This window comes from Thermobia domestica, chromosome 16, assembly GCF_964235325.1.
Source record: "Thermobia domestica chromosome 16, izTheDome1.hap1.1, whole genome shotgun sequence".
NCBI classification, from domain to species: domain Eukaryota; kingdom Metazoa; phylum Arthropoda; class Insecta; order Zygentoma; family Lepismatidae; genus Thermobia; species Thermobia domestica.
The window spans coordinates 149,450,137-149,463,277 of NC_137469.1; the positions used below are offsets into that span (position 1 = coordinate 149,450,137).

The 13,141-nt window shown below is 36.4% G+C and overlaps 1 protein-coding gene across 2 annotated transcripts in view; it reads right to left on the reverse strand.

The window, feature by feature from the left end:
* Positions 1-3,318: 3,318 nt before the first annotated feature.
* Positions 3,319-13,141, reverse strand: part of LOC145673469 (glycine dehydrogenase (decarboxylating), mitochondrial) — a 428,549-nt gene continuing 418,726 nt past the window's right edge. For both annotated transcript variants that reach the window (XM_081743192.1, XM_081743190.1), the window contains one exon: positions 3,319-3,710. In XM_081743192.1, coding sequence (XP_081599318.1) covers positions 3,603-3,710 — 108 coding nt within the window. In that variant the 3' untranslated portion in view covers positions 3,319-3,602. The remainder of the gene's footprint in view (positions 3,711-13,141) is intronic.

The following is a 13,141-nucleotide window of genomic DNA, read 5'->3' on the forward strand; positions in this document are numbered from 1 at the left end:
GTGTTGCTCTTGATCGATAAAAGGTTACTGATAGAGCAGCAATACATATTCTGACAGCGACGGCAGAGGCATTAGGCCATAATGTAGAGGAACTAGCAATAATTGGGTCTTCCATTCACCGATGCTGAGAGAAAACCTGTAGGGAAGTTGCACAGAATTACAAGAAACAATTTCAGAGTGCATCAAGTGCGTTAGTTGTGCATTGTAACGGAAAACTACTGCTGAATTTGACTGGCAGAGAGACTGCCGGCAGGTTATCAATAATTATTACAGGAGATGGTCATGAGAGGCTAATTGGTGTTCCCATTTTGTCATCATCAAGAGAAGAACATATTGATTCTACTATAGTACATTCGCTTGAAGAAAGGGACTTGGTAAAGTTCGTGCAGACAGTTTATTGTGACACCACTACTTGCAATATGGATCTTGTCAACGGTGCTTGCATTCTGCTAGAGCAGTAGCTCCAAAATAACCTTCTATACCTTCCCTGTAGACATCACATTTATGAATTAGTTTTAAAATGTGTATTTGATAACTGTTGTGTTTCGTTTACATCTGGACCGGACGTTCTCCTATTGAAGTGTTTTCAGAACGAGTGGTCTAGAATAGATTGCACTAACTTTATTCCAGGAATTGATGATAATGATGTAACAAACAATATTTCCGATGTAAGAAATGAAGTGTTGAATTTTGCAATCAAACTTGTAGAAGCAGGACACTGCAGAGAAGATTACAGGGAATTTTTAGAACTGACCATCATATTCTTGGGTGGCATACCTCCTTGAGGAGTTTTCTTTCGTTTGCCTGGAGCAGTTCACCATGTAAGGTGGATGGAGAAAGCAAGCTACTATTTAAAATTTTTCTCTTTCGCCAACAATTTCCTTTAACGAAGAAAATAGAAACGGGTCTTCGGAGAGTATGCATTTTCTGATCCGACTATATGCTCACAGTTGGCTTAAATGTGATCAAACATCCCACTCACCACTACAAGTTCTACAATTTTTGAAAGATTTGTACAGTTAAAGACAAATAGATGCTGAATTATCTGAAGTGGCTCTTTCTAAATTTTCACGCCGACTCTGGTACTTGACGGAGGAACACGTAGCATTGGGGTTTTATGATGATGGAGTTATCATAATGGAAAAGCAAAAAATGGTTGAAAGAATTAAAACTATAAGAAGAAACCGTGAAGCAGCAAAGAGGCTTGACGCAAGAGATGATACCATAAAAATTATTGTGAAAAGAGAAATCAGTGATTTTGTTACAACAAACAAATTTCCCTCGAGAGATTTAAAATACCCAAAGGGTTTCTTGAGTGTGATCCGACTTCATGGCCAAATAACAATGACTATCTTCAAGGGATGACAATAGTTTAAGTCATCCACGTAACAAACGGTGTGCAGAAAGGGAAGTGTAACTAATAGAAGATTACAACAACGTTCTTACGAAAAATGAGCACAAACAGTTTCTTTTGCAGATAATAAAGGCCCACAGACAATCTTTTCCTATATGCGACAAAGTGAACTATGTAGCAAATAAGATTCATAACTTACCAAAAAGATACTACATAAATAAGGGATATTTCAATTTCTTCCAAGTTATAATTTTTCTTTTTCCTCATAATGGTCTATGAATCATCTTGATGGAAAAAACTTATTTGTAGTTATTTGTATGCTACCTCAAAAAGATGTGTCACATGACCCTCTTCCTATTTAAAAATTTTGACCTGAATTCAAGATGGCGGACTTTAAGACGGCCGCCATGATAACGTATACAAGATTAGGTTGGTCTCTTCCTCTAGTTCTATTACCCAAGACATCTTTTCATTCCCATGAGCCGTTTCTAAATTACGAGAGTTTATTCCAGCTTTTCCCCATACACTATGTATTGTAAACGCATTCAAAATTTTAGGTCGTTTGGGGCACCATTTAAAATTATTCAATGGATCTAATTTTTCTCCTGGCTTAATTTGGTTCCATATAGAACCATTTTAGAGGGTGAGTCCAAAGAAATTCCCCATATAAATTCTATTAATATAAATATAGGTGTATAATACTACTACATTACTATTATGCAATATCGTATATGAATTGACCCATGTAAATGTATACTTATTGAATGTTTATGAAATTCTGTGTCTTAATTTATTATTGAAAATATACTATGCATAAATTTGGAATTTATTTTTCCCCATGTAAATTTGGACCACCCTAATATATATATAGCAAAGTTATAAAAAAACGGCCCTTAATTAGATCATTATACTTTCTACATTTTTCAACTATCGTGCTGTTCAGCGGTAATTGAGTTTCAAAATGCTTGTGTGAGTGAGTGCAAGGTAACTAAAGTAACCAAGAAGCTTCTCAGGTGAAGCACTTAAAGATAATGAAGTATTATACTTAATGTAAGTAACCAACGAAAGGAAACGTGTTTCATATGCAGACTACATAAAATATACTATTATCCTTTCTTATCTACTGTACAATTGTTCAAGGTAGGATCAGTTTCTAGTTGCAGTTTTGTGATAGGGATTAGCTGATGCTATCAGTCCTTACTTGTATTAATATACAGATGTTCATTGAAATGAAGAAAGAAAAACAACAGCAATTAGATTGACTGAATATTGGTTTCCTTATGCTCTCCTACTCAACGGTTTGCTGTCTTCGAAAATCTGCTCTGCCTCTCCCAATTTTCTCTTCAACTTTAATCTGCTTCGCTTTATATCATTTTTGTAGAAACCAAGATTTTTTTTTTTTTTTTTATTCCATATCGATCAACAAAACTATTAGGAAGTTCGTGAAGTAGATCCGGCATCACAGTGACCAGAACGGAAGTTTCTTGTCACGTTTAGCGCTTAGGCAACAGCAACTTCAAATAGCTTGTAAGCTTTCGATAAATAGTGAAACCCTGCGATGAAGTTGAGCGTAGTTTAGCGCTCGAACTTACCCATATTTCAACCTAACAATTCAGCTTTTATGAAAACGAGCTAGCTACAAATGATTAGCGTGCTCGTTTAAAATCCTTGTCATCTATAAGCATTACATACGAAAAAGATGATTATGGTAAACGAAATAAAACTGTTTAGGAAATATGAAGAAGCCATTTTTAAAAAACTGCTAAAACCATTCAAAAAAAATTATAGAACTCTGGACCCGGTACTGGGCTTTTCTGCATTTATACTCAAATAAAATATAAATCGACTTCAAAATTGAAAATAAATGTATCTCTCATAGTGAATGATGCATTCTTCCTGTAAACTTTGCAACAACTTGTACAACTATCCAGCGCCTATAAACATAGGAAAAGAAAAACATACGATTAAGATAATTAACTTTATTTTTACAAGTTCTTAGAATTTCTCGTTTTTACAAAATAACTTATTTCGTGTTTTTATACTGAAAGATTATTAACGTATTACCAGTTTCAAAGTCAATATACTTCTTGCGAATTAAACACATTCGAGTGTGTGCTGTAATGTAGATCAGACAATATCTTCATTCATGCTCGAAATGAGTATGCCAGGAAAAAAAACTTAGGGGAAAATTAGTTCTGTTAACGTTTAATCCGTACATGCTCAATTTTAATCCAACACCAACCGTGGGCTATGCTGGAAGAACAGGAGGGCATGTACATACTAGATGCTTGTCGCCATATATGTCGTCAATTCGGGCTACGCTGGGCCAGATTTTAGTTTCTTCTCGAACAAAAGACTGAAAAATGAAGAGTGAAAAGAACGTTAGTCGTTTCTACTTCCTTTCTTAGTTTCATAACACGTTACCAATGTTGCATATTATATATATATATATATATATATATATAGCAAATTAACAATAATTATCAAGTTATATGCAATTATAAAACTATACATTACATTTATAGCTATTGAGGATTATTATAAACAACTTAAAGACAAAATATTTTAAAACATGTAGTATTGCTAATGTACTTAACAGGTGAGAGATCCTTCGACTATAAGCCTATACAAGAAAGATTCAAGAAAAGGAGACATGTCCTCTGAAATGGATTACATTGCGCAACATTGGTCATGGCTATTTTCCAGGGCCATTTGTGAGGCTTGGGGCAAAAGTAAATTGTAAAGTTAATGATGTAGGTGAGAATTCTCTATCTATCGTGAATAAATTGTTGGATGTGCTAGCTTCAACTATCCATATCAATTACAGTGACATTTCGCTAAATATTTAACACAAATGGACACTAATAATAATAATAATAATAATAATAATAATAATAACCACTCCACAACATTACAATATAGTATTTGATTATGTTAAACAGAATTCGCTACCTTTTACATGGCACACGATCAATTCGAATTAAAACAAAATCGATAAGGACTCAGATCCCTCCCTTTATTGTAACTGGAAACGATACATCTACCTCTTTCAGTTTCAATATTAAAACCCAGAGTTTTGAAATATTCAGTTGTTTCAGAATGCGGAAACGCAATACACTTGTTCATTACAAGGAAAAGAAATTAACTGAATACCAATTTAAACTGTCAGTTAATAGTACTAATAGGACTTGGAAATATTTAATTTTACACGTATAACGGATTTCTAAAAGATCGATTAATTATTTGCATTACCACTATAACTGCTTTTATAATCACTGTTTGTTTGACCCAAGAGTGCCTAACCTTAAAAGAAAGGAACTTCTCGTCGTAGTCGTCGCATTCTTTTCAAGTAAATCCTATACCAATTCATATTCGTGGATTTCTTTATTTCTCTTTGAATAGATATCAGTTAGTCCATTCAAGCATTCTTGCTTTGTGTAAGTACTGATATTTAATAATAATAATCTTGAAAAATGGGTTCCTCAAATGCAGCTGTGAGCAGAATGCGAAAGGCTGCTTTTATATAATCATTATTAGGATAAAAGTCTACTATATTAGGTACTATATAAGATCAGTAACCAGCGCTGTAACATTCAGTGAGAGAATGATTGGACCGATCGCTTCAGTCTTAACGAATATAATAAGTTAGCGCAGAATTCACTTGTGGAAACCCTCCTATACGCAGTGTTCTATTTTATTGATTTAAGACAACCGAATTTTGAGTTCAGTAATCTCCAAATTCTTATCTAGTAGTAGGTACACAAATTTTCTAACAAAATTTCGCAGCGTTAAAGTTTAACGTAGCTTGTGTTAACTTTGTGAATGCGTTTCGCAATATTAATGGTAACACTTGTAAAAGTGTCTTAGAAAATGATGTTTCATCAATTCTAAATATTTCTATTTCCAAGAATGAATCAGAAAGAGTAAATTGTTACTTTTCTTAAACAGCCTCTCTCTTCCTATGGCGTCGGACCCATATAGCGCACGGTCAGGAGCAAATCTCCCCTTGGTTCACGCACAAAACTAGTCTGCCTAGTCAAATTACCATCTTTTGGGACATGTAAAACACTAGCCACAGATACAGCTAATTCAATATTTGGCACCAGCTCTTCCAAACGAGATCTGTCAATTATTTCGTCTAATAGCGACCTACAAATCAAGTAGGTTCTTTATCTAGTATATTAGATCTTTCTGCAGGATCTTTAGTCAGTTTGAGCTCCTACGTGGCTAAGCGGGTAGCATACGTGAATTTACCGTGGGAGATCCGGGTTCGATTCCCGGTGAGATCTCGTGTAGTTCGGATTCCACGTTAATCAGTAGGTCTCGTTTTATATAGCCTTGCTGCTGAAAGGGACGTTAAACTCCAAATCAAATCAAATGAACTTCTTAGTCAGTCAGTCAAGAATACCGGTATCCTTGGCAAATGCACAAAGATTTTATCACTGCGCGAAAGTGAGAACATAGGTCTACTTAGGGTATGGTATGGGTTGGTTTGGTTTAAATTTTAAAAATAAGCTAACACTAGTTATAATTAACAAATTTCGTGTGTCAAAAATATTTATTATAAGTTTGTAATTACATCATTAAATAATTAGCGGTGTCTATTGAAATTTGTCAACAAGCATCAGGGAATAGCGACACAAAGTTCACGAACTACTGATTTAAACTGAACAATGCAGCAGCAATGACTGTAGGCCTGAAACGTGGGGAAAAAAAGATTAAAAAAAACTCACTGGAAGTTCAACTGTTTGACATAACACGCGAGTACTTACAAAAACAAGGAGAATCAATGTGCGAATTGAATATTTTCCAAAGTGAAGATGAATTCACCCATATACGCCCAGCCATCACACACACACACACACACATACACACATATAGACACACACATTCATTATATATATGAATATTCCATCACAAACCACTCCTTTGCGTGGTGTACACATGCCACTACTACTTTATAACGTATGGTTGTACTTAGTTTCACATATACTTACTTCTTCGAACTACCTATGTATATACATATACGCAATGTGAGGAACTAGTTTGTGTGGAGTGATATTTTCTCAATTAATATTGAAATCAGAAGTGGTAGTAGATTTCTACAACTTCTGGTTGTAGTAGAGAGATCGGAGAGAAGACGGAACGTATATTTGGGACGCTTAAATGACTGGAGAAAACAACTTATTTGCTATCTATGACATCTTTTTTTCTCTACAGCAATTACCGTTAAAACCGGAAGTGGCTGATTTTCTGCCACAGTAAGCCGCTTTTTGCTACCTATTACGATATTTATTCTATAGATACGAAGATTAAACCCGAAAGTAGTTTATATCTGAAACTTCCGGTCTGAATGGGGGTTAAGCCATAATTCCTATTCTTAGAACGCTAAATGGATTACAAAAAACAACCTTTCTCGGTCTCTCTTTGGTCTGTGTAACCGAAAGTTGCAATGGATTTCCATAACTTTCAGTTTTAGTAGAGAGTAAAGGATACAAATGAAATGGGAGGTTTAATCGATTGCAGAAAACCGCTTCTCCATATACACATGTTACCGTTTCTGCTGTATAGTGATCAACGTAAAAAACAGAATTTATTTGTTTCTATTACTTCCGATAATTATTTATTTTTATTACTGGCGGTTTGAATATTGCCTCCGTAATAGAACTCGATTCCTAGCTTTTGACCCTCTACATACTGAACAAGTTTTGTGGAGATCCATCAAGTAAAGCTTGAAATGTTTTCCTCTTACAGACGGACAGACACACGGACAGGGTAAATATATAACAGAATTATGATAAACCAATCTTCTTATTTTTCAGACGAAAGTACTACAATTAGAACAAATCTAAAGTTGTTCCCTCTTTTAATACTCATGAAGACTCGAAAGAATTCTACAAGTGGGAAAAGTTATTCGTACCAGAGATGAAAATTTCTTCAAGGGGGTATGCATTTTTTGTCAGGGGAAATCCCTGGTATCTCCCTGTCAATACGCACACTGGGTGGAATAAACGCTTTAATCTATTTAGTACCAATTTAGAAGCAAGTACCCTTAAAAATATTTTTTGAAACAGAAAACTACTCAGACTATTGATTTCCTTGGTGTTTGGGAAATCGTCGGATACAAACGGCAAGCAGTTAGCGACTTTCTAAAGCATGACTTCTCCTGAAGAAGAAAAGAAGGAAATTAATCATAAAATCAGGAACTAAAGTAAAAACAATAGAAAAGCTTCTTTAACATATAAAAGCGCACACTGGGATTCGAACCAGTTGAAAAGTTTTAAGTCCCAACCGAAAGAAAAAAAATAAACACGTACGTTTATCTAAAACTGTGGAACTCAGCTTCAGTTGCATTGATAGTGAGAGAACTCCTTACAATCATCCATCTTTTTGATGGTTTCCTTTGGGTTGAGGAGCATGTGTATTTTCTTTAACTAAAAGTTTTATGCATTTGCCAAGGTACTATTTTGCTCTGAAACTAACATTGCATTGGAATAGAAACTGAATATTTCACACACCAAGCAACAACGTATGTTGGAAAAGCCTCATTACTGATTTCTTCTTACAATTTCCCCTTCTACTACTTCAAGTGCGTTGTTTGCAAACTTACAATTTTAAAGGACTTGAAAAATTCAGGCGCGCAATTATATTTTGGAGAAATGTACAAAATGCAATAACACACAAGGAATCCAGTTGCTACGTTAAAAAAAAAAAATGTATATAAGTTAGTTATTAGCAAAGAAAATGCACCAACTAATTACGGTATACGAAAAGTTCTAGCTGGAATGAAACTGACAAGCAAGGTTTTCCAAGCGTCACACTCCAATTTGCTTGAAACTCCTGCAGTGAATAAAGGAATCGAAAGTAGGATATACATATTTTTTAAGTAGGCCAACGTGGGTGATGGAGGGCGTAAACATCCGCCTACAGTGCGAACATAGGGCAATATAACACATTTTAGCAAGACCATAACTAGCAACAAACAATGGGGATTTGCCTGAAGCGCCAGCAATGAATAAAGGAATCGAAAGTAGGATATACGTGATTTTTATATTTTCCAATGTGGAGAATGAAGGGGGGTAAAGACTCCCCTAAAGTGTGAACATAGGGCAATATGACATTTTAGCAAGGCCATAACTAGCAACGCACAATGGGGATTTGCTTGAAACTCCTGCAGTGAATAATAAACCAAAAGTAGGACATACGTGTTTATATACATATATATATATATATATATACATATACATATATATACATATATATATATATACATATACATATATATACATATATATATATATACATATATATATATATATATACATATATATATATATACATATATATATATCCCTCTACCAATATGGGGACCGTCACAAAACGTATCCTTTTTGCAACCGGTAGAACGGCTGGAGTATAGAAATTTGTTTTTGGATATATCGTCTCTAGACATTGAGGATGACACCGTAGTCAACTTTTTTTCTTCAAAATTGATGTATTTCTGCATGTTCCCAAACTGGCGTTCTTCTGGAGACAATTCACTCAAGTACCTCTTCGGAGTCCAGTATAGATCCTTTTTTGCGTACAGTTTCAGGCAATTTCTACGCCCATTCAAGCAGAAGTACCAACGTTTGCTTGGGCGTCCAGTTAGCCTTACAATGAAGCGGACTTCCGGCGAAGCTGTGTATAGATGTTTTACGCACCTCTACTTATGGTAACAGATATGTATGTATTTATCTGATGGAGCGACGAGCTCTTTATTCTGTTCCTTCAGCTTTTTACTATATACAAGGAGTATCAGATTACCCGTCCCAGGCACTTTTCTCGCCTCGTAGTGCACGTAGACACTTGAAACAAAAAATGAACTACCAAATCGTATGTGAAGAATCAAATAGTGGTGCCTCCGTATCCAGTGGCGAAGCGGGAATACTTCCACGGGGGATCAACTTCAAAAATTTTAAATGGAATACTTCCACGGGGATCAAGTTCAAAAAAATTATATGGAAAGTGGTATGAGTTTCGATTTCTTTGAAAGTATTATTGAAAAACAAGCAATTTTGCTTGAAACACTTTTCTTTAAATTCTACGGTTTGGCATCTATGTGTGTTATTTGTTGTTGAACTGCTATCAGACCACCCGTTCCACACATTTTTCTCAGTTCGTACTTCGTAGTACACGTAGACACTTCATAAAAACAAAAAAATGAATGACCAAATCGTATGTGAAGAATCAAACTGTGATTTTTTTCATATTCAGTGGCGTAGCGAGAATACTTCCGCGGGGATCAACTCCAAAATTTTAAATGGAGAGCGGTACCAATTTCGATTTATTTGGAAGTATTATTGAAAAGGAAACAACTTTTACAGGAACATTTTCGTTAAACTCTATGGTTTGGCATCTACTGTATGTATTATTTGCTGTTGAATTGCAACTAAGAATAACAGTTTTAGTTGGTAATGACTCCAAAAGAACATCGTATAGCACATGTTCTATTAAATAGTTGTTGAAAACTCTTTACAGAATTCAGTATCAAACGTTAGGGCATATCTCGTCTACTTATCAACAAACGAAAAAAATATTACAGGACAGTACTAGTTTAAATTTCGGAATCTGAACCAATTTAAAACAGAAAAACATAGAAAAACACTCTGGTTTTAAACTACGTATGAAACAAATTTGGATGTAAAGTCCAACAACCCTTCCCTCCCAAAAGAATCAAACTTACGAAATCACTGCCACTCTCTTAGTCTTCTTAACGTATGTAAACATTTTAATAAATCACTTTTCGGAACTCATTGCACAAACAATTGTTCAAGAATAGTACGTATAAACCAAATGAAGATAATAAATAAAATAAATAACATGAGCTGCAAGTTCTGAACATTCTCACCAAAATATCGTACTCCCCCCCCCCCCGTTAAAAAATAAAACTCACAATAACTGTTCAAAGGATCGTCCAGCACGTGCGATGCACATTCGAATGCGCACCGGGACATTGTAGTTTGCTCTTAACACTTCATTTCCTCTTAGTCCATGGCAGACATTATAGATCTTGTTCATTATGTCTTCCCTTGTAGTAGGACGCTCTTGCTAAACCAGCTCCTTGACTCATCCCCAAAAGAAAAATCGAGAGGAGTCTGGTCCGGAGAACGAGCTGACGAGGAAACGGCCTCCTCTTCCGATCCAAATGTTTGGAAATAAATGAGCAACAGTTTGTCCGACAACTCTTGCAAAATGAGCAGAGTAACCGTCTTGTAATCACATTGTTTTACGAGTTGCTAACGAGACCTCTTCCAAGAGCTCACAAAGAATATCTGACAAAAAATTAGCGTATCCTACTTCTGTTAAAGTACCTTCGAAGAAGTAAGGACCAATTTGGCCTCCCACTATACCACAGCAGACATTTAGACTCCAGATATGTTGATTGTCAACTTCACGTACCCAGTGAGCATTCTCGCTGGACTAGTAGTGAGCGTTGTGTACGTTGACCTACATTAATCTTGAAGGTCGCCTCATCCGTACACAGAATGTTCTACTGAAACATGGGTTCCTGGCGTTCACCCATTGACAAAACTCCAGATGGTTATGGAAATCTTGTTCTCGGAGTTTTTGGTGCAGACGAACATGATAAGGATTTAACGCGTTATTGTTCAGAATCCTCAAAATCATCAAGTGGCTCATAGCAGCATCCCTAGCTAATCGTCCTGTTGAGATTTGGGGAACCATAAGGACTGCATCAAAGGTGTCGGGAGACTGTTTATCCTGCACATGACGCCTGATCTGCAGACGCTGGTTGTGGTGAGGATGGACGTGCCCAATCCTTTGCACACAAAGTGCCGATCAGATACTCGTGGACGTTTTCGGACAGATAGTCAGTGTCTGTGAATATCTGAGTGTTCAGTCAATATATTCTAGTGAATTCAAATCGGTTGAGAGCTACGTCCATGTGACATACCTTTTGGTATGCCTCTGAAACAAGATGCGCTACATCGTATTCGGATGTCTTTACTCCAGCATTTTTGCGCATCCACAGTGAACAAGCATCATTGTATGCGTCTTGGATGGTTTCATAAAACATCTATCAGTGAATTGAGTCTTGTGAGTGATATGTGGAGAAGTACTGAGCAGTGAATCGTGTGATTCCTCGCACACTTAATCACTTTCAGTTCTTTATGGCTGCCATGTCCATCAACAATTAGCAGAACTGGGATGTGAGGGGAAGGATGACAGAATTTCACAAAGTGTTGCAACAAAGTTAAAAAAAAAAGTATCACTCGTTATCCAATCAGTACTTTGTGCTGCAACAATACTCTCAGGTGGAGCATCAACAAACAGTCCCTCACTCATTCTCTGGCGCGAAAATACGACTATGAAGAGGGGTAGTACAAACTGACCAGTAGCACTCACGCAGAATATTCCGACCTCTTTCACCCGACGTAGGATTGCCAGATTTTGTAAGCGAAAAACCGGGACACCAATCTCACGCTATATAGCCATTAAGATCACGGTTCATGCTCATTTGGCAAGAATCGATTATACCTGTCTTTTCCAGATTAGTAGCTACCTACAATTTTCAGGTGAGACATACTAGTTCTTGCGGGCTGATTTTTTTTCAATCTGAAGAGCGAAAACAGGCGTCCTGAAAGCCTTTCTCGGGACACTTAATTCTTTCATTGAAAACCGGGACGTCTGGCAACCCTAGCCCGACGTCAACTTGCCCAGAACTCGTTTCCGTTTTTCACATATCACTTTGGGATTAACATGAACACACGATACACCAATCTCATGAGCGTTCAGTATTCGTGCTGGTGGAAAAGAACATTTGTTCATCAGTGTGCACTAATTTGTGTAGAACTTTGAAATTTGTTCCTTATTGAAAGTTGTTGTTCACGATATAATTACCGGCCGCGGTGGCTCACTGGTAGAGCGTTCACCTCTGCTGCATAGAGTTCTTGGTTCGATCACAGCTCCGCCAAGTGACCTTTGTGGTGGACAAATACCGTGTGTGTGTGTGTTTCCTCCAGGTTCTTCCGTTTTCTCCCACTTTCTTGATTCCACCATTTCATTCATTTCTCATCATTGCCGTCTCCATTAACCTAGCCGGCATAAGCGTGGGAAATAAAACTCAAAGATTTCAATATACTTGTAGACACAGGTGTTCTAACAAATAAATTGGGAAGTTACTTCTTAAACTCGTATAAAAACCTTTCATAGCACTCTGTTTATCTTTGTTGAACCTGTCATTGATATTTAGTTCTTCAGCTAAGTCAAACTAGCTTCAGGTATTCTTACCGTGATAATGACATTAAACGATCAGCTAACTGTTTCACATGGCATTTCAGCTCTTTTCCATACATATCGGGGAAAGTATTTTCTCAACTCCTAACTTACGCGCAACAGGTAATTTCATTCCTTGCTTTCGCTGGGACAGTCTGTGTTGCAGAGAAGTATTTGGGACACCAAATCTATGTATCAAATGCCATGTGAAGCAGTTAGCTGATCGCTTAATGGCATTATCATAATAAGAATACCTGAAGCTAGTTTGACTTAATTGAAGAACCAAATATAAAAGCATCACCATTTGTTGTCTGAAGTGTATACGTGCACTACGAGCCGAAAAAAAGCCTGGGACGGCTAATCTGATACACCCTGTATACATGTTACTTTAAAATTTCTGCAAAATTCCTGAAATGGGTTTAGTGAAATAACATCTGAGGTTTGAAATATTTCTTTCAGTTTCAAACAGTGTTCAGTTCTTTTAAAATAAAACGTTTACTTTCCTTTAAA